Source organism: Puma concolor, chromosome A3, assembly GCF_028749965.1.
Source record: "Puma concolor isolate L17-30 chromosome A3, mPumCon1.1.hap2, whole genome shotgun sequence".
Taxonomy (NCBI): Eukaryota; Metazoa; Chordata; class Mammalia; order Carnivora; family Felidae; genus Puma; species Puma concolor.
In genome coordinates, this window is record NC_141669.1 from 76,039,021 (window position 1) to 76,059,974 (window position 20,954).

At 37.8% G+C, this 20,954-nt stretch overlaps 1 protein-coding gene across 6 annotated transcripts in view; it reads left to right on the top strand.

Moving 5' to 3' along the window:
• The window catches only part of SRBD1 (S1 RNA binding domain 1), a 228,453-nt gene that overhangs the window by 110,244 nt on the left and 97,255 nt on the right, over positions 1-20,954 (top strand). For all 6 annotated transcript variants that reach the window (XR_015249241.1, XM_086701187.1, XM_086701186.1 and 3 more), the window contains exon 16: positions 2,320-2,402. Coding sequence is in view for 5 of the 6 variants with exons in the window: in XM_086701187.1 (XP_086557313.1) it covers positions 2,320-2,402 (83 nt within the window). In the remaining variant the exon portion in view is untranslated. The remainder of the gene's footprint in view (positions 1-2,319; positions 2,403-20,954) is intronic.

The window sequence follows — 20,954 nt, forward strand, 5'->3', positions numbered from 1 at the left end:
CTTTGGGCCATGACTCTTCCTTTCTCTTCATTCTCTTTATCAGCACTCTATATAATTCCCTTTGCCTGAGCTACCTATCTGTCTCTTACCTTCAGGAATCTGTTGTCAGCCTGATCATTCTCAACCTACGGGTAGGCATTACTGTTAATTAAATAACTTCTTTCTTGTGTACCCTGACAGCACTATCTTCTCTTGAAAGCCTGGACATACAACTTTCCAATGCTACTTCAAACAATGTTTAAGTTACCTCCTTCAAGAACAATGAACATCCTTCAAATGAACAATGGTTATTTTCCTCTTGTCTCCCATCTCTCCCATGCTTGGGTTTTTATGCTCTGTAGAGTGAGTAGCATCTGAAAGCAAAACACCAATTCTGGAAATATTAGGATCTATGTAGAGGTTGTGTATTGGGGACACTGTAATTCCAGAGGCCCTTAGGACGTACTGGAGAACTGTCATGTCCAGTTTATTGTTGCTGCATTTAGCAATATCAGGATGAACAGAGGAGATGCTAGCAGTGAACCAGTTAGGGAGGAACCAGGTCGAAAATAAGTTAAAACCCTTTTGTGTATTGAAAAACTTTTTAAAATATGGAAATCTGCTCACACTTAACAACTTATACAACTGTCTAACCAGTTTCTAAGTTTAGATTTTCATAATGTGGGCTTTCCTGAAGGGGTAGATTTGAGAGATTTACTTATTTAATGTCTTTTTTTTTTTTTTTTTTTTTATTTCTAATATTGCCTTCCTGCAATGAATGTTCTGATGCCTGTATTTTTTCACTTGGTTTACTGTTGTGGGTTCTTGTTTGTTTGTTTTTTGTTTTAAATCTGAAAGTATTTTGACTATGTATGTGTTTGAAAATCAGTCTTATTGGCTAGAATAAAGGAATGCTGCTTGCTTTCAGAGACTATGAGATGTTTCCCTGGTGGCATCTATTCTTACTGTGTAATTATACGTGTGATTACTGGGGGGAGGCATTTCCCCTGTAACCTGCAGTGCTTGCACTCATTATTAACCTTTTGTGAGGTTTGAAAAGAAAGTGTATGTGAAGGCCTTGGAGTTCCCATCTCTTTGGTGGGGAAATAGGCAGATTATATGACACCAGCTTATCGCTGTCTGCTAGCTTTGTAAGCTGCCATTGTCACTGTATGTTAGAAGTAATAATAAAGATATGAAAAAGACTTGAGTGACCATGCAGTGAACTTGATGCTCAGAGTAGGTCTTATCTCTGGTGAAGAGATGGTACAAATCACTGACAAGAGAACATGATAGTCCCTTGCACGAGGTGGCTTCTGTTGCCAGACCTTGAACAGTTTAACACAAGAACAGGCATGGGATCTCCTCTGATGGCCTTCATGTTTTCACTAACTGAGTTTGTATTTCATCCAACCGTCTGTGTAAGTAGATGACACTGACTAGCTTTCTTGAATTTAGAAGAAAGCTGTTTGTAGGTAAGGACCCAATGTAACTATATTACTGGGGAAAAGAAAAAAAAAAGAGCTGTCTTTGTAGGCATCCTTAGTATTCATATCACATTTCTTTTCTCCAGCTAAATCTATCTTTTAATCTAAATTAGATATGAAATTTTGTTAACATTTTGTAAAAAAAAAAAAAAAAAAAGACAATAAATGATGACCAAGTATAAAACCATGACAACAGATAAAGGAATGTTTGAAGCTAACTCAAATCTCTTGAACATGGATTGTGATGTTCAAGAAAGGGTTGTGATTTAGAACTGTGAATGTGTTAAGAGTCAAGCATTTGAGACTCGGATCACAGTCAAACTTGCAATCGTATTTAAGGCAGTACAAGCGTGTTCAACAAGCAACTGACGTGGTCTCTGGTTGCAGTAAAATATGATTCCGTCAGTTACTCATCATTATCAGGATCTTGTCCTAGTAACATATTTGATGTGCAAATGTATGTCATAATCAGGATTATTTAAAAGTAAAACAAATATATATATATACTTGTTTGTTAAAGCGTGAGGTGCCCTACTATGCTGTGTTCAAAGAATGAACAGATAATTGTGTACACATAGTAACTATTTTCTGTGTTTTTCCAAATGTATAACCCTTTCAACCTGTTTGTGCTCAGAAATGCCTAGGGATTCTGGTAACAAAATTAATCCTGAAATTTTGCCTTTACTTTTTTTGTGTGAAAAAAAAAAAAAGATACTTCGAAACTTAAATTGCTGGTCTCCTTGTGCGGGAGAAGAGGGAAGGAATTAAATACTTGCATTATGAGGAAGTAACATATGTAATTATCTGGATACTGCTTTTCACATTAAGCCATACTTATTTTCTGTTTTTTCAGTTTCCATAGCAAGGCGTGTACAAGACCCATTAGCTGAGCTGGTGAAAATTGAGCCGAAGCACATTGGAGTCGGAATGTACCAGGTAAAGCAGTGTGGGTCATTTACTTTATGAAACCCATCAATAGTATGCAAACTTGGCACCGTAATTAGGTGTCAGTGGAAATAGATTCCCACTTCCAAAGGTTTTACAGTTTATGGGAAGGTAGTTAGGAGTTATGTTATTAGGGAAGGAGGGAACTTTTTTTCTGGTGTTTATGGTTTGGATCAAGATTTAGAATTGACTGTAGTCCGATTTAAAGATTATTAAAACATTAGCTCCAGCTAGTAACTTAATCCAGAGAGTCTCTCCTTTTACCATTATTATAAAAAAGGAGAGGATATGAAGCAAGGTGAATATGTTGGCTCTTTGTGTAAACCAGTATGAAATATTGATCTTTATTGATCTTTGAGGAAGAAGCCTTTGGTACTTACTGTGCCTTCTTTCTTTTTTCTGTTCCTATTTGATTATTATAATTAATTTTTAGCCATTACCCAGGATGAGCTAAAGCTTTTCAATTGTTACTGTGTAGCAGTCGTGGTAGTGGTGCTTCTTGTTGTTACTGTATTTTCAGTTCTTGAGGTCGTATGTGTTCATTGGGCAATCAAGGCCGACACTAAATCTTCGCAAAGTGAATCCATGGTAGCTTATCTTTAGAAACCTTGAGTTGAATTATTTTTCTCTTCAATGCAAGTCTTTTCTAAACCTGAAATCAATGTTATCTTCTGTGTAATTGCCATGGGAGCTGAATGATACGTTCTATACTTTTCTCTAAGGAAATGTATTAGAGCACGGAATCTGTGACCACTAGAAATGGAAGAGATTTTAGAAATTATTTGACAGAAAAGGAAGCTGTGCCCTACCGTAGTTAAGATTTTTATTCAGAATCACACATTGGCAAAGCCTGAACTAATATACTAGACTTAACTGGGAGTTTTCCCATTTTATTGACTGGGCCAGCTAGGTGCCCTCTGGGAGTATTCCCATTTTTCTTTTCTTTTCTTTTCTTTTCTTTTCTTTTCTTTTCTTTTCTTTCTTTCTTTCTTTCTTTCTTTAAAAATTTTTTAAGTTTATTTACTTATTTTGAGAGAGACAGAGATAGCATAAGTGGGGGAGGGGCAGAGAGAGTGAGAGCGAGAGTGAGAGCAAGAGAGAGAGAGAGAGAGAGGAAGACAGAGAATCCCAAGTAGGCTCTGCACTGTTAGCTTGGAGCCCTATATGGGGCTTGAACTCACAAAACCGTGAGATCATGACCTGAGCTGAAACCGAGAGTCAGATGCTTAACCTACTGAGCCACCCAGGTGCCCCCCATTTTTCTTAATGTTTGTTTATTATGAGAGTGAGAGAGAGAAAGAGCGAGTAAGCTGGAGCAAGCAGGGGAGGGGCAGAGAAAGGGGGAGAGAGAGAATTCCAAGCAGGCTCTCTGCTGACAGTAGAACTTGATCCAACGAACTGTGAGATCATGACCTGAGTTGAAATCAAGAGTTGGAGGCTTAACCGACTGAGCCACCCAGGTGCCTCAGAGTATTCCCATTTTATAGCAAGTTAGACTAAGAAGCATCTAGACCTTTGACTTGTTCATTTGGGAAGGATTGTTGCTAAAAGGACAGACCTAGCTTTAGATAGATAGAAATGCCTAGTATCTAAAGAGTACAACTAAGCAATTTTATTATATAGGCATTGTAGTTAAGAGGAATTGTGGCTATATTAGTTCAAGATGAAGTTGTGGAATGCCTCAGCAAGGTAGTAGAACAAAGAACAGTCAAGCTCATAGAACCCAGGCAGGCTAATAAACTATTGGCATCAAAAAAGTCTTTAATAAATAGCAGAGACCTAGCCTCCAGATTCTTCAGATATATAGCATTTAACATGAAAGAGTTTGGAATTCATTCTAATAGCAGTGAGAAGTAATGGTAGAGCTTTATGCAAGGGAATGATATGATCAGATTTGTGTTTTTAAACATTGGCTCTGGCTAATCTGGGGAGAATGCCTTAGAAGGGAAGAGGAGAAGCAGTTAAGACCAGTTCAGAGACTTATATAGCTCAGGTGAGAGATGATGTGGCTTGGACAAAGTTAATAGCAGTAGACATGGAAAGAAGTTAAATCTCTTGCAGGGACTACTTGGTAATAATTGGAGGAAAGGGAATTATCCAGAATTTGCTCCAAGGGTCCTGGTATGTGGATAACGCCTGACTAGAACAGATTTGGTGGGGATAAGATGAGTAATTCAATTTTGGATGCGTTAAGTTTGAGATGCCTGTAAGAAATCTAAGAGATGGCAAATAGAAGTTGTATATACAAGTCTGAGATTTAGAGGAACGGTCATGTTAACATTGGAATACATGCTTCTCAGCAAATAATGACACTGAAAAAGTGATCAAGATGGTAAACTGTCATATCTTATGATATCCTTTAACTACACTACCACTACTACTGTCATATCCACAGCTCGACCTTCCATAAGATGACAGAGAAGGTGAACATGTTTATTGGTATCCATATAAACATGTATTTACATGAATAAATTGATAACATGGGAAAAGAAGAAAGGGTTGGTGGATGGAAATTTCAGGAATTCCTGAAAGGTCTTAAGCATGAGGAAGCAAATCCATGGAAATATAAAACCTGATGGAGCGATAGCTCAAAATATACAGATCAATAGTGTTCTCAAACCAGTCATGTTCAAGTAGTGGGGAGGAGGCCTGTAGTATTAGATAAGGAAATGCATATAGAGTGACTAGTCCCATACTGACGCCCTTCCTCCATATACCATGAATCCAAGCTGAAGCACTGGGTATAATCCAGAGGCCACAGAGAGTCTGGGAAATCCCTCAGGTAGCCTCTGATTGTCAGGAAGCTCAAGGAGCCTCATGCTGGGAAGACAAACTCCTGACATATGCCTGACACCAGGCATCATATCTCACATTCCCTACATTATCACCAGACGCTAGATAACCCAGGTAGGCTAATAAGCTACTGGCATCAAAGAAAGAGAGAAAGAGTTAGAGCAAGCAGGGGAGGGACAGAGAAAGGGGGAGAGAGAGAATCCCAAGCAGGCTCTGCGCTGACGGTGGGGCTTGATCTCGCGGTTCGTGAGATGGTAAACAAAAACAGCACACACAGACAAATGGAGACTCTGAAATGACTTTGCTACTAAGAATCACTAAACATTTGAGGGAAACCTATCTTAGCAAAAAGAAGCACCAAATGTAATAAGCAAAAAATAACAAACCATGAATAGGCAATAGACTTTGAAATAACTAAAATTAATATTCAGAGAGGTAAGAGAGGTTATTGTATGTATAAAACAAACCTAGGATAGAATGAATTAAACCAATCTTAGCATTAAGAAATACGCTTGTCAAGAAAAAAAAAAAAACCAACACAAATGGAATAAAGTGGACACAGCTAGAAAGAAATTAATGAATTGAAAGATTGAGCTAAGAGATTCTTCAGAATGCAGTCTTAAACTGAGAAGGATGGACAGTATGAACAAAAAGTCATATATAGAGGCCATTTTATTTTTATTTTTTTCTATTTTTGTTTTGTTTTGAGGCCATTTTAAAGCTTCAACATTCATCTTCCAGAAAATTCAAATAAAGACAATGGAAGAGAGTTAAACTCACAGAAATGATAGGAGGAAATTTCTCCAGACTGATGACAGACAAGTCTTTAAAAAGCCCAGTGAGTACTGAATAAAAGAATAACTGAAGACCTACACTCAGACACCTTCATATGAAATTACAGAATGCTAGTGATAAAGGAGGAACTGACTAAAAGCTTCCAGAGAGCACACAATTCACTTCCAAAGAAAAGAAGCAGTCCTATTATAGGGAAAAACAAGTCATACAAGATAAAATGCAGTAGTTTTAAAGTTGTGGGAAAAATTTTATTTGAGCCCATAATTCTATATTCAGACAAATCAGCAATTCAATGTGAGCAGAAAATAAAAACATTTTTGGACCTACAGTGATTTACCTTTTTGGACTGTTACAGATCTTCTTTGAAAGAATTATTTATGGAAGTACTCCTGAGCCCGAAAAGGGGGGAGTAGGTAGGGACCAAAGAAGGGAAAGGCATGTCATGAAGACACAGTATTGAGGTAAAGAAACAGTGGAGAGCTTTACAGTACACACATGTGCAGTAAAATGTTGAGCCTCATAGTTTCTGATCTATGATGTTCATCTTTAAATATGTCAGCTTAAAATGGGAGGCAGAAGAAAAAGAAGTGAAGTATTAGGATTCTTTTTCAGGAAAACGATTAAGATATAGATTAGCTCTATACTTGTTTAGAGAAGCATAATCTGAAATGTATGAAGAATAACTGCAAATAGGACATTTAATGTAAATCATGAGACTAAAAAATTAGAAGTTAATCATTCCAACCGAAGGCGGAGAAAACAAGGAAGTATCATAAATAAATAAAGTATGTGATGACAGGAATAAGTATAGGTAATAGGTAAAGGTGACTGGGTTGAATTCCCCTTGTAGTAGAATCCCAGACTTTTAAAAATAAAACACAGCTCTTAGCTGTATGTCTGTGTGAGATAGTTCTAAAGAAAAAAGCAACCTTGAAATTAGAAATGTGGAGAAAAATATTCCACACAAATGAAAAAGCAAGTCATAGTACTGCTAGTATCAGATGAAATAGAATTTAAGGGAAAATGCATTAACGAGGTCAAAAAGGGATATTTCATATTAATAACAGATACAGTTTCCCAAAAAGATGTAATTGCCCTGAACATTCTATGTTATCTAACAACATAGCTTCAAAACATATGCAGTATTAAAAACTTCTAGGGGCGCCTGGGTGGCGCAGTCGGTTAAGCGTCCGACTTCAGCCAGGTCACGATCTCGCGTTCTGTGAGTTCGAGCCCCGCGTCAGGCTCTGGGCTGATGGCTCAGAGCCTGGAGCCTGTTTCCGATTCTGTGTCTCCCTCTCTCTCTGCCCCTCCCCCGTTCATGCTCTGTCTCTCTCTGTCCCAAAAATAAACGTTGAAAAAAAAAAATTTTTTTAAAAACTTCTAGAGTTAGAGTAAGAGACAAATACACTTTTTTGATAAGTCTTAATAGACTACAGTATATTAACACATAAGATTTAAAAATTTTTTTTTTTCAACGTTTATTTATTTTTGGGACAGAGAGAGACAGAGCATGAACGGGGGAGGGGCAGAGAGAGAGGGAGACACAGAATCAGAAACAGGCTCCAGGCTCTGAGCCATCAGCCCAGAGCCTGACGCGGGGCTCGAACTCACGGACTGCGAGATCGTAACACATAAGATTTTAAAAGCAGCTTTATTAAGATATGATCACATACCATATATACATACATAAATTCACCTATTTAAAATGTACAAGTCAGTGAATTTCTGTATATTCAATGGGTTATGAAACTATTATTGCTATCTAATTTTTGAACATTTTCATCATCCTAAAAGGAAGCCTGGTGACCGTTAGCAGTGACTCTCTACTGCCCCCTCCTTCCCTGCCCCAGGCAATTACTAATCTGTTTTGTTTTTATAGATATGTCTGTTTTGGATATTTCATACAAATAGAATCATACAGTATGTGGCTTTTGGTGACTGGCTTCTTTCATTTAGCATAATATTTTCAAGGTTCATCTGTGCTGTAGCACAAGTCATTACTTCATTTTTTTTCTTTTTTGTTTTAAGTTTATTTATTTATTTTGGAAGAGAGAAAGAGCAAGCACAAGCATGGGAGGGGCAGAGAGGGGAGGGGGAGAGAGAATCTCAAGCAGGCTTTGCACTCTCAGTGCAGAGCCAGGTGCGGGGCTTAAACTCCTAAACTGTGAGATCATGACCTGAACCGAAATCCAGAGTCGGATGCTTAACTGACTGAGCCACCCAGGTGCCCCACTTCATTCTTTTTTTATGGGCAAATGGTATTCCATTGTATGTGTATAGTACCACATTTTGTCTATTAATTCATCATGTGATAGAAATTTGGGATATTTCCATTTTTTGGCTATTATGAGTAATGCTATTATGAACATTCTGTACAAATTTTTATGATGTATATTTTCATTTCTTTTAGATACATACCTAGGAGTATGTTTGCTAGGTCATTTAACACATAAATTTAAAGCTAGATAATGAACTAGGGAAATTATTTGCCACAAATATATATGTACATATGATAACTACATATTTTATTATTAAGGTTTTGTTCTTGTTGATTTGCATACAATTGTATATTATTTTACATAAAACCTTTACATAAAATATGTAAAGAACATTTAGACACCATTCATCATAGATGAAATAAAAATTTCTCTTTGGGGTGCCTGGGTGGCGCAGTTGGTTAAGCGTCCGACTTCAGCCAGGTCACGATCTCGCGGTCCGTGAGTTCAAGCCCCGCGTCGGGCTCTGGGCTGATGGCTCAGAGCCTGGAGCCTGTTTCCGATTCTGTGTCTCCCTCTCTCTCTGCCCCTCGCCCGTTCATGCTCTCTCTCTGTCCCAAAAATAAATAAACGTTGAAAAAAAAAAATTTCTCTTTAACAGGGCACCTGGGTGGCTCAGTCTGTTAAGCGACCAACTCTTGGTTACCACTCAGGTCATAATCTCATGGTCTTGGGATCTAGCCTCACATTAGGCTCTGTGCTGATACCGTGGAGGCTGCTTGTGATTCTCTCTTTCCCTCTTTCTCTGCCCTTCCCTTGGTCACTCACTCTCTCTCAAAATAAATAAATAAACTTAAAAAAATGTTTCTCTTTATCAAAGAAACCCAAATTAAACAAGGGGATATCATTTCAATCTGACAATTGAGTAAAGTTGTAATAAAATGATAAACATCTGTGCAGGTGAGAAGGCTACAGTGAAATGATCATTCACATACACTGCTGGTGGAAGTATAAATTGCTATTTCTAGCAAGTAATACCTATCAAGACGCACTTTTAAAGAATGCATCCCATTGACCTGGTAGTTCCCCTTTTAGGGATCTCTTCCAAGGCCATGTTAAGAACTGCTGATAAGGGTGCCTGGGTGGTTTAGTGGGTTCCAACTCTTGATTTCAGCTCAGGTCAAGATTTTTTGGTTCCTGATATTGAGCCCCATGTCAGGCTCTGCACATACAGCATGGAGCCTGCTTGGGATTCTCTTGCTCCCTCTCTCTGCCTCTCCCCTTCTGGTTAGCGTGTGCATGCACGCTCTCAAAAATAAATAAACATTAAAAAAAAAAAAAAGAACTGCAGAGGCTCCTGGGTGGCTCAGTCAGTTAAACATCTGACCTTTGACTTCAGCTCAGGTTATGATCTCACAGTTCGTGAGTTTGAGCCCCACATTGGGCTCTGTGCTGGCATCGTAGAGCCTGCTTGGGATTCTCTCCCTCTCTCTCTGCCCTTCCCCTGCTTGTGCTCTCTCTCTCTCAAAATAAATAAATAAACATTAAAAAAAATTGCTGATAAGATTTATACACGTTTGCTATTATAGCAAAATTATTGGAAGCAACTACAATAGAATAATATATCCACCAATTGAAATATCGTACAACCGTTAATACAGGCTTTCAAGGAGGATTTAATGACATGAGAAGTTGTTCTTGACATAATATTTTAAAATTGCAATAAAATTGATACAGAATAAAGCCAATTTCTGTTTGAAATACATAGATATGCATTTACACTGAAGAAAAAAAACTGGTTGGTGACTGATATTTATATTTTTGTTGGTGTGATTAGGAGGTTTTATTTTCTGTTTTACTTTCATTCAGACTTTCTATAGGGAATATGTATTAGGAAGAAATTGTTGTAAAATATATATCCATATCCATATCCCAACCAATGGTCCACTTAATTTTTAAGCCTTGACACAATAGACTTCCAATATAACCAGAGTGGGACTGAATTTCTTTTCAGTTGGGACCTCTAGATGCTTTGAGTATAAATTTAAGACTTGAATTTATTCTGATTCAAAATATAAGTAGCCAGACAAACATTGTTGATTTTAAAAATGAAAGCTATTCAAAGAAAGAATGTTAAATACTTAGATGAAATAATAGAAGCTATATTATTATTTGAATAGAAACTAAAATGCTTTTGGTTTAATAACAGCTAAAAATGTTAAAGGCAGCATTCCAATCCTTGTCTTAGAAAATAGGGAGACTTGATTTTAAAAACACATGCCTGTCATAATTTCTGGAGAGAGAGGCCGCCAGTGTGGTTGAATGACAACATATCCCTAACTGACCCCTAAAGACTTTGCTGGAAAGTGGCTTGGTGTTACTCCCAAGCAAACACTCTAGGGTGAGAGCAGGATGATGCAGGGTTGGCTCTGTTGAGTTCTGTGGGACATAGAGAGTGTGGTTTAGCTTGGCCTTTTCATATCCTGAGAGCACAGCTTAAGTAAGTTGGATTTACTTGTTCTTTATTTCTTCTTTGGACTGTGTTTTAGATACTTTTGTGCTCATTAACACCTCAATTTGTTAATGAACATGTACAGTAAAGTAGGAAAGACAAAACAGCCCTCTTCCTCCTTTCGTGCCTCTCTGTTAGATCATTTGATGATTTTAGAGAATGAAGTGGTGTTCCAAAATGAGTTTTTGGAACCCTTAGTGGATTTTCTATATCCAGGCCATTTTTATTCCTTAATATTATGGATAATGGAGAAGTCACCGTAAAAGGAAAATCATCTTCCCAGCTGAAATTTTTCATGGTAGAACTTCAAAGGTGGGAATTTGTATTTTATTTCCCTACTCCCCCACTGTGGGATCAGTTCTAGGTAAAAACAAAAAGGCAACTCTTCAGTAGTGATATTACTCTGTTAAAACTGTTTTATAGGTAACATGGATTATGAAATATTTTAGTTTAGATCTGTAAAAGGTAATAATATTATGCCTGCAAAATACCTGTAAAAGGTAATATCATATTGTTTGCCCAAATCCTTTTAAACATGTTCATCCCTTAATTATTTGTTATTGTAGAGTGGGATATAGGAAAGAGTAGAGTGGATGTTCACTTAGATGACTTTTACCTGGATTTTCGCTCCCTACACTAAAGCAGTATTTTGAAATAGATAAAGCACAGAAGTAAAACATGAAGGAAATTTGTGCTAAAAATCAGGCATCACTTACGTTGATGAGTTCCTTGCCAAAATGTTTTTACAATCTTGTCCCTTAACTGTAAGTCCCAGCTAATGGCCTGTTATCTAAATCTGTTTTATCTGGTATTGTAAATGAAAATCAAACTTAGCCTTGCACTTTAGATATTTCATTCATTTGTGATCATAGCTGAACTATTTGTGTAACTGAACAAAAACAAGTAATTGACTTTGGGAGTATGAATAAACTCATGTATTACAATTTGGTAATTATTCCTTAAACTTAGTTTTAAAATGTATTTTTGGGGGTATTTTTTTCACTTCAGGATGAATTATGCATCTTTTCATTGAAGTATTAGCTTCAGTTTTCTCAGATTCTTAGAAATTCCCGACAATGTAATAAGTCATGTATATGTACACACGCCCTAGTATAACACCATACTTATCTTTAAATGAAATGTGAAATGTTAGTATGATTTGAAGAAACTGTTATCAATAATGCCTTAAATTATTAACAATGAAATATCTAATTTCCTTTATCTTTTGTTTGCTTACTCTTTGTATATCATTGACCTTGGACAATGAAACGAGATCAATTTCAGTTTCTACTCAAGTTCACTTTTTAGTTTTCATACATCAGCACAAAGTGGTAGGATTTCTAAAACATTAAGCTGTTTTCACGGTGTTTAAAACTAGTAATTGTTTAGGATGATTGAAAAAAATTACACATGACATTAAAAGTACTACAGTAAAGGAAAAGATTAATACATTTTACTGCATTGGAATCTAAAACATCTCTGGATCATAACACAGTATACGGAAAATCCACAGACAGGAAGAACATTACTTGCAACACATATAATCTGTAAAGGACCCAGAATATATATAAAGATCTACAAATCAAGAGGAAAAAAGACAAAAGTTCATCAGAAAAATAGGCAAGGCATATGAACAGGCAGTTGACAAAAGCAGACACACAGACACACATGCGCACACACACAAATATTTTTTAAATGATCACTTTCACTAGTAATTGGGGAAATGCAAACTAAAGCCAGTATAGGAAACCTTTCAGGTTGTCGAAACTTAGTCTGACAGTTTGGATGTTAGCAACTATGTGGAGTATTGGGAATTTTGTATATAACTTGCAGGAGTATAAACTGGTACAACCTCTTTGGAGAGCAATTGGATATTAATAAAGCTGGTGATGGGGATTCTTTTCAGGTCAACAATTCTGTTGCTAGATATACATAGCCTTGAGAATTTTCTGAAATGTGCACAGGAAGACATGTATAAGAAATTCAATGAAATACTATTTATAGCAGTGAAAATTTGGAAACAGTATGTCCAACAACTGGATAACAGGAAAATAAACTAGACTGTACTGAGACAGTGGAATATTATACAGGATTGGAGATGACCCAATTAGAGCTATTAGTATTAATATGGATAAACTTCATAAGTATGTACATTATTATAGGATTGGTATAAAAAATTTAAATATGAAAAGTAATACTGCATACTATTTGTGAATACCAGTATCTATAGTAAGAATATAGAAATAAGCACTGGAATTTACAATTGTGATTACCTTGGATGGGCATGGAATGGGAATTGCAGTTGGTTCCAGTTGGTTTTAATTTCTTCCTTACATTCGTGTATGTGTGTGTTTGTGACAATGAAGTTTTAAAGAGTCAGGAAAAAACAGCTACTTTCAATTTTCAGTGAAAATGAGAAAAAACCCCACATTTGTTATTAAGTTGAATTTCTCTTGATAATATTCCTTGAAATTTTCATCTTTAAGTCCCTAATTTTGCACCAAATACTTTTTTTTAAATTTTTTTATTTTTTAAATATGAAATTTATTGTCAAATTGGTTTCCATACAACACCCAGTGCTCATTCCAACGAGTGCCCTCCTCAATACCCATCACCCACCCCCCATCAACCCTCAGTTTATTCTAAGTTTCTAAGAGTCTTTTATGGTTTGGCTCCCTCCCTGTTTTTTGTTTTTTGTTTTTCCCTTCGCCTCCCCCATGGTCTTCTGTTAAGTTTCTCAGGATCCATATAAGAGTGAAAACATATGCTATCTGTCTTTCTGTGTATGACTTATTTCACTTAGCATAACACTCTCCAGTTCCATCCACATTGCTACAAAAGGCCAGATTTCATTCTTTTTCATTGCCAAGTAGTATTCCATTGTGTATATAAACCACAACTTCTTTATCCATTCATCAGTTGATGGACATTTAGGCTCTTTCCATAATTGGCTATTGTTGAAAGTGCTGCTATAAACATTGGGGTACAAGTGCCCCTATGCATCAGCACTCCTGTATCCCTTGGGTAAATTCCTAGCAGTGCTATTCCTGGGTCATAGGGTAGATCTATTTTTAATTTTTTGAGGAACCTCCACACTGTTTTCCAGAATGGCTGCACCAGTTTGCATTCCCACCAACAGTGCAAGAAGGTTCCCATTTCCCCACATCCTCGCCAGCATCTATAGTCTCCTGATTTGTTCATTTTAGCCACTTTGACTGGTGTGAGGTGGTATCTGAGTGTGGTTTTGATTTGTATTTCCCTGATGAGGAGTGACGTTGAGCATCTTTTTATGTGCCTGTTGGCCGAGATATTTGCAAATGACATATCAGACAAAGGGCTAGTATCCAAAATCTATAAAGAACTCACCAAGTACTCTTTAATGCAAAGTTCTAACACTATCTTTAATTTTTTTCTCATTTCACAAATTTGAATTTTTCTTCTGTAAATTTTAAAAATTAAATATTGTTTGTTGGTCCTATTATTTGAAACGGTCATTTCAGAGATATAGCGTAGGACAAAACTGTGGGTGATCATCTTTCTAGTGCTTATTTACAGGGCAGAGTTAGGTAGAATCAATGTTTAAGGAATTGTTAGTAAGTTATAATAATGGTGCCATAATATGACTAGCATTCATATGTACTAGTTTCTTTTCACTGCTAGCTACTCCCCCAACACACTCCTAAATTATCCAAATTAGGAACTTTAAGATCAAGCAGGGGAGCTTCTATTTTTGTTTTAATGTTTATTTATTTGAGAGAAAGAAAGAAAAGAGAATTTGAAGCAGGCTCTAGGCTGTCAGCACAGAGCCTGATGTGGGGCTCGAACTCATGAATTGTGAGATCTTGACCTGAGCTGAAGGCAAACGCTTAACCGACTGAGCCACCCAGGTGTCCCAAGCAGGGGAGCTTTTAAAAAGTAACTAGCCTGGGGCGTCTGGGTGGCTCAGTCGGTTGAACATCCGACTTCAGCGCAGGTCATGATCTTGCGGTCTGTGGGTTCGAGCCCCGCATTGGGCTCTGTGCTGACAGCTCAGAGCCTGGAGCCTGCTTCTGATTCTGTGTCTCCCTCTCTCTCTGCCCCTCCCCCGCTCATTCTCTCTCTCTCTCTCTCTCTCTGTCTCTCTCCCTCTCTCCCTCTCTCTCTCTCTCCCCCCCATCAAAAATAAACAAACATTTAAATAAATAAAAATAACTAGCCTAGGCCACATCCTCATAGATTTTTGTTTAATTGGTCTGGGTGTTGGGCCCAGACATTAACAAACATTTTAAAGTTCTGCAGGTGATTCTAATGTAGACCAAGTTGAGAACTGTTGGTTCTTAGAGACCAGCAGCATCAATATCACCTGAGAACTTGTTAGAAGTGCATCTTCTTACACCTACTTCCCAGGTTTATAGAATTATAAATTCTGGCGGTGGGGCAATGTCAAGCTTGAAAGTGCATTAAAAAAACCTTTTGGAGTCTTGTTAAAATGCAGATTCTGGTTCGGTTGGTCTAGGGGTGGGGTATGAGATTCTGTGTTTCTAATAAACTCCCAGGTGATACCAATGCTGTTGGTCTGAGGATTACATCTTGAGTAGCAAGAGACCCAACTGAAAGCCGCTTGGGCCCCAGCCCAGGCCTGTTGAATCAGAATCTGATTTTAACAAGATTTCCAGGAATGCACATTACAGTGTATGTAATGAAAGAGGAAGATCAGGACATGCCAATATCTAAGGGATATGAGAATTTGGAGAAGCAGAAATCAACATGGTAAAAACACTGCAAAGATAAAGGTAGGATAAAAACTGAAAATGTGTCTTTCACATTTAATTAAAAAAAAATGTTGGTGGCCAAGAATTTCATTGGAGTAGTAGAAGCAGAAGTCAGATGAAAGCATATTGAAAGCTGAATGGAAGATGAGCACGTAGAGACATGTGTATACAGATCTCTAACGAAGAGAGGTTTTTAAGGAGGTCGGGATTTGAATGCGCTTAACTGTTGATAGGAAGGAGGTAGAAGTAGAAAGGGAGAAGTTGAAGATGCTGGAGAGGCGGAAGCTGGAGGTGGCCTGAGGAGATGACACCTATCACTTCCCTAAGGGAAGGGAATGGGCAAGAGTTCAGAAGAGAGAAGCCCCCAGGGTGGCAGGTGGCTGGGAAGAGGTGGAAGAGAGCAGGACTGGGAGGGGTAGCTCCCCTACCTGGATAGTTTTATTTTTCTGTGAACTAGGAGCCTACTGTTCAATACCCCTTCTTCCCCCCAGGAAAAAGAAAAGAAAAAAAACCAGCTGATTTTTTAATTTCTGGAATCATTGTATTATTTTGTTTACTGTCTGTCTCTTCTAATGGAGGACAAACCCTTATATGAGGACAGGGTATTTCCACCTTTATATCCACAGCTCCCAGGGCCTGGCACACAGTAGATAACGCAGTAAGTATTTGCTGAGTGATTGAATGGCGGAGTATCAGTACGGTTGCTCTTTTATTGTACTTTTCAACTCTGTTGTGAACACACCATAAAATTTTGTAGCCTCTCACTTAAAGTTTTTGTTGGGTAAAGGTGAAATGTGAGTTACTAGTATTTTTTCTAATGAGTCCTATTCAGGCAAAGTGAGAATTTCAGAGCAGAGAGCATTAGCATAGCCAAGTGGTTGCAGTGAGAATGACCAGAAAGTGAAGAAGGCCTGCTATGGCTGGAAGAACGGGAGTCGTCCACTTCAACACCTGTTGCTTCCTTCCTTTCTCTCTCTATAATGCATATTCTGTTCTCTGTGGAGATAATTCTCCCAGAGATCAGGCGGAGCACTCACAGAGGAGTGTTCTTTGTGACAAAATCTGCCAGTCAGTCTATATCTTTATCAAAGAAAAAGTTTTGTTGCAGTGGGATTCATTGAAATAGAGTCTTCAAAGTGAAATGATCTCCTAAAATGTAAGTTTATGAAACTTCTTAACAATTTTATCTGTGCTGCCACAGAGCCCTGAGGAAGTTTTGGTATACTGGTTAGGTCCGATATTGATTGTGTGCGGATGGGCAGTCTACAGACTAAAAATGGTAGAATAAGATTATTCCAAAAGTGTTTAATTCTGACATTCAAATAGATAATATGTTCTGTTTTGCTGAATACATAATTATGTGTGGATAACTGGCATACTAAAAGAGAATCTTGGATGTAATTCTTAGTGTAAGAAACTACTATCTGTATAATACAGTAATGTTCATATTAGAAAGGATTCTTGAAAGTCCAAATATAAGATTGTGTTAGATAATTATAGCAATCAGGAAGAGAAATAAAATGTACAAATATTAGGGGAGGGCCACTTCTGAGAATTTAAAAACTATATTCTGAACACCTGATATCTAATATTTTTAAAGAATATTAATGAACTCATTATGTGTGTATCTTGGGGTAGGTGTTGATCATGGTCTTTAAGAATATCACAGGTTAAAAAAAAGAATATCACAGATGTAAATTTAATTACTTGTAAGATTATATTTTAAATTCAAGGGGCAGGCATTGTGACAGGATGCCTTAAATGCATAGGTAAGAAGTGAACCCTGCCAGCAAAGTGATAATAATGTGATGCAGAGACAAGAAAGATGGCCTCATTAAATTATGGCTTGGATTCACTCACAGCACATTTCTCCTCGAGATCTCTCTTATATTGTGGATGGTTGTATAACAGTGGCTTTCTTTCTGGTGATCATGGAAAGGAATTCTAAGGGGAAAAGTCTGTATTGAGGAAAAATTATACTGATGAGAAGTTTTGGGGGGAAGGGCTGCTCTCAAGAACTTTAAATATCATTACAGGTAAGAAAAGTTAATTTGCCTGCATTTGTACAGAATGAAGATTGTTTTCTTAGTTCCACAGAAAGAAATGTCATGTGTCATTTGTCTTGTTGAACAACCAACTTTAGAAGGGATCTTTGGTTTTGGGTAGGCTAGTTGGCTGCTTTCTCTGCACTGCTAACTCTGGTGATGTATTTTCTTTAATAATCCAGATCAGGCTCCCAAGCTGTTTATTGTATAGTATTATTAAAAAGATGTATTTCCCTTTCAAATGTATAATTGAAAGCGAGAATTTTTTCTGGACATATACACGGCTTTTGTTTCATTATTTATTTGGGATAAATGGGGCCAGACGGTATGAGTGCAGTTAGGTTTTGTTGGAGGGGGGCTTGCAAAGACTTTTTGAGGCATGATGTGCAAGTGAGTGTTTTCAAATCTCAGAGGTGTGATTATGTCATAACAGTCATAACCTCTGGGCTTGCTTTATTACGTTTATTAAAACAAATCTGTATGGGGGTGCTATGTATATTTTGGTGATGAAGGAAATGAGGTGGTTAATTTATTATGTGAACAGCACTTTCAGCTAACCACAGTGTGATTCACTGAGAGAACGGTGGAAAAGCCTCGCTCTGTAGAAATGACTGCTTTTTGATTTGTGGACCATAACTTTCAACGCCAGAGCATGAAGTTTATCTACAAAATGGTCCCCCCCCTTCCCCCCCCTTTTTCCTGTAGTGTTTCTGTCCAATCTTAAACTTAATTTTTTTTCCTTCATTTTATTTTGGGCATTTACTGAATATGAATGATCTAAATCAACTTAACCTGCCAGCAAGTTAAGGGGAAAAAATAAAAGAAGAGATCCATGTGTTAAGAGCATTAGGGAAGTTGGTAGCATCTTTATGGTTCCCAACCCATATATACCTCATAGGAGGACTTCATAAAGTAAACCAGTATTACAAACCTGCAGCCAATGAGGATAACTACCTGGTATCAGATGTGAATTAAGGGAAAGTGAGGAACCTATTGTCCTTCCCTTTTGTAGGATGTGTTTAGAAACGTGCTGTTTCGGAATACTATATTGGAAAGGAAATTCTTCTCATGCAGAGTAGTCTCTGACAAATGTCTGTTCTGAAGTGGGGCTTGGCTGTGGGAAGAGGTGAGGAATGTAATGCCACATAGAGGCACACATAGTATAGAATGGAATCACGGGACGCCTGGGTCGCTCAGTTGGTTAAGCATCCGACTGTTGGTTTCATCTCAGGTCATGATCTCATGGTTCGTGAGTTTGAGCCCTACTCCGGGCTGTGCACTCACAGTGTGGAGCCTTCTTGGGGTTCTCTCTCTCTCGCTCTCTCGCTCTCTGTCACTCTCTCTCTCTTTGTCCCTCTCTCTGCCCCTCTCCTGCTTGTGCTCTGTCTCAAAATAAATAAATAAACTTAAAAAAAAAAAAAAAGAATGGAATCAAAAGAAGACCTGTCCATCTAATGAGCACACAAGGTATAAAGCACTTGTTATATACTCATAAACAGCCATTTCAAGATCAAGAAAAGTTTGTTTTCTGTGGAGTTATGCCATAAACAGCATGTGATGATGTGAACCTGCCTAGAGAAAGAGTGGAAAATAGGTCATCTTCCTGGCAATATTTTTGAAAGACCCCCTTCATTTTCCAGATGCGCCACGTACCAACCATTCACAAACAAAGTCTTGGAAATCAGTAAGGCCTTTAACTGATAAGAATTCATTAAAGCATTTTATATTTGGGATATTACATGGTTCCATGAAAGACCATGGATGACCATCAGTTTTCTATTTTATTTCTGCTGCTTTGCAGTGGCACATTTTTTCAGAGTCCTCAATTTGCTCTAAAAATTATGTCATTCCCTCATAGCACTTCCCCGGAGAGTTGGTAAAGACCAGGAGAAACATTATTTGTGTAGTTTCAAGACAGAGTGTAGAGGAGGGAGGTCCAGGCCTGTGGTTTATGTAAACAGGGTAGACTGAGAGGGGGCACTGGCACCCCTGGTTAGGTTATTACTCAGTCCTCATGAGCAGTCAGTCCTGGTGAGAATGTGTCCACTCTGAGACTGCTCCAGCCCCGGTGATCAGCCGTGATCATCCACGGCCCCAGACTGGGATAGACATTTAATTTTAAAAGGAATTAGCTTGTAGGCAAAACTTCATTTTAGTGATGTTGGTTGGGGCTCTCAAACTTTTGAGACTTCCTCACTAGGAGAATGAAACTATGTTTTGGACATTCCCAGAGACATTACGTTTGATACCATGTCAGCTAGCATTTACTGGGCTCAAAGTGGATTTATCTTCACAACGGTTTGGTTACTTTTTAAAAGATTGAAATTTTAAAATTATTCTTGAGAATTGGCTTTAAAAAGTCTGTTACCCTGCCTTCCCCTCCTAAATGCCCATCACAAACACACACAGAGCGTAACAGTTATTTTAAAAGCATGGCTAATGGAGAAACCTTAATTCCAAGCATGCCCTCCATTTTTCTCTGCCTTCCTCAGCATTTTCTCCTGCTGAGTCCCTTTGCTTATGTGCCTCTTTCCTCATCTCCCTTCCAACCTCCTGTGAGCTGTTTTTTGAAGAGGTAGTTTGTTCCCTAGTCCCTTTTCTCGGGGCCCCTCCCTTCATATGGTGTGAAATACAACCAGGCTTTTAAAAAAGTGGGTCTACCCTCGTTTACGATTTGAAACCTACTCAGATATGTGTTGACAAATTTAAGCAACTTTGAATTTTTCAAAATACAAATTTACGGGCATGTTCCCAGAGTAGCATTAACCGAACACAGACCCACTGATGGCAGCAGAATACAGAAGATATCCAGCCCAATCTGCTAGATGGTAAGAGCATGATTTTAAATAAAATGGAACCCTGTGGTTGTGAGAGAGATAGGAGCTATCTTCTTGTGGAGAAATCCTCTGTTTATCATTAAGTTTGCAAAGGAAAGTTGGATTCTAGATTAAAATACTTGTTAGTCATACCTGGGACGCATTAAGTATGCCCATTGACATATACTCCTCCTTGTATTGGGTAGTTATAATGCAGGGTGTGTTTAACCAAAATTTCCCAGAGAGGTAAAGCTTCTATATGGTTAGGGAACCTGCCTACCACTGAAATTGCGTGAACATTTTCACTGGCCTCCCGCCTCATTTCATTATGGTTCAGTGGAAAGAACACAGGGGCCCAGCAAAAGGAGCTGTGATCTTACCTTGGTTTAGCTACATTTGCTGTGTGACTTTGGGAAAGTAATTTTACTTCTTCGTGGCTTGTTGGAAAATAAAATAAGGTTACCTATATGCTTTCTGAAAGGGTGTTAAAAGGAAATGTATATGTATTTTAAAAAAAAACCTCACACACAAAAAGTACATGAAAGTGCCTGAAGGTGCAAATGTGAAAGTGATTTTATTTCATATCACGAGGACATCAAATAAAGATTCCAT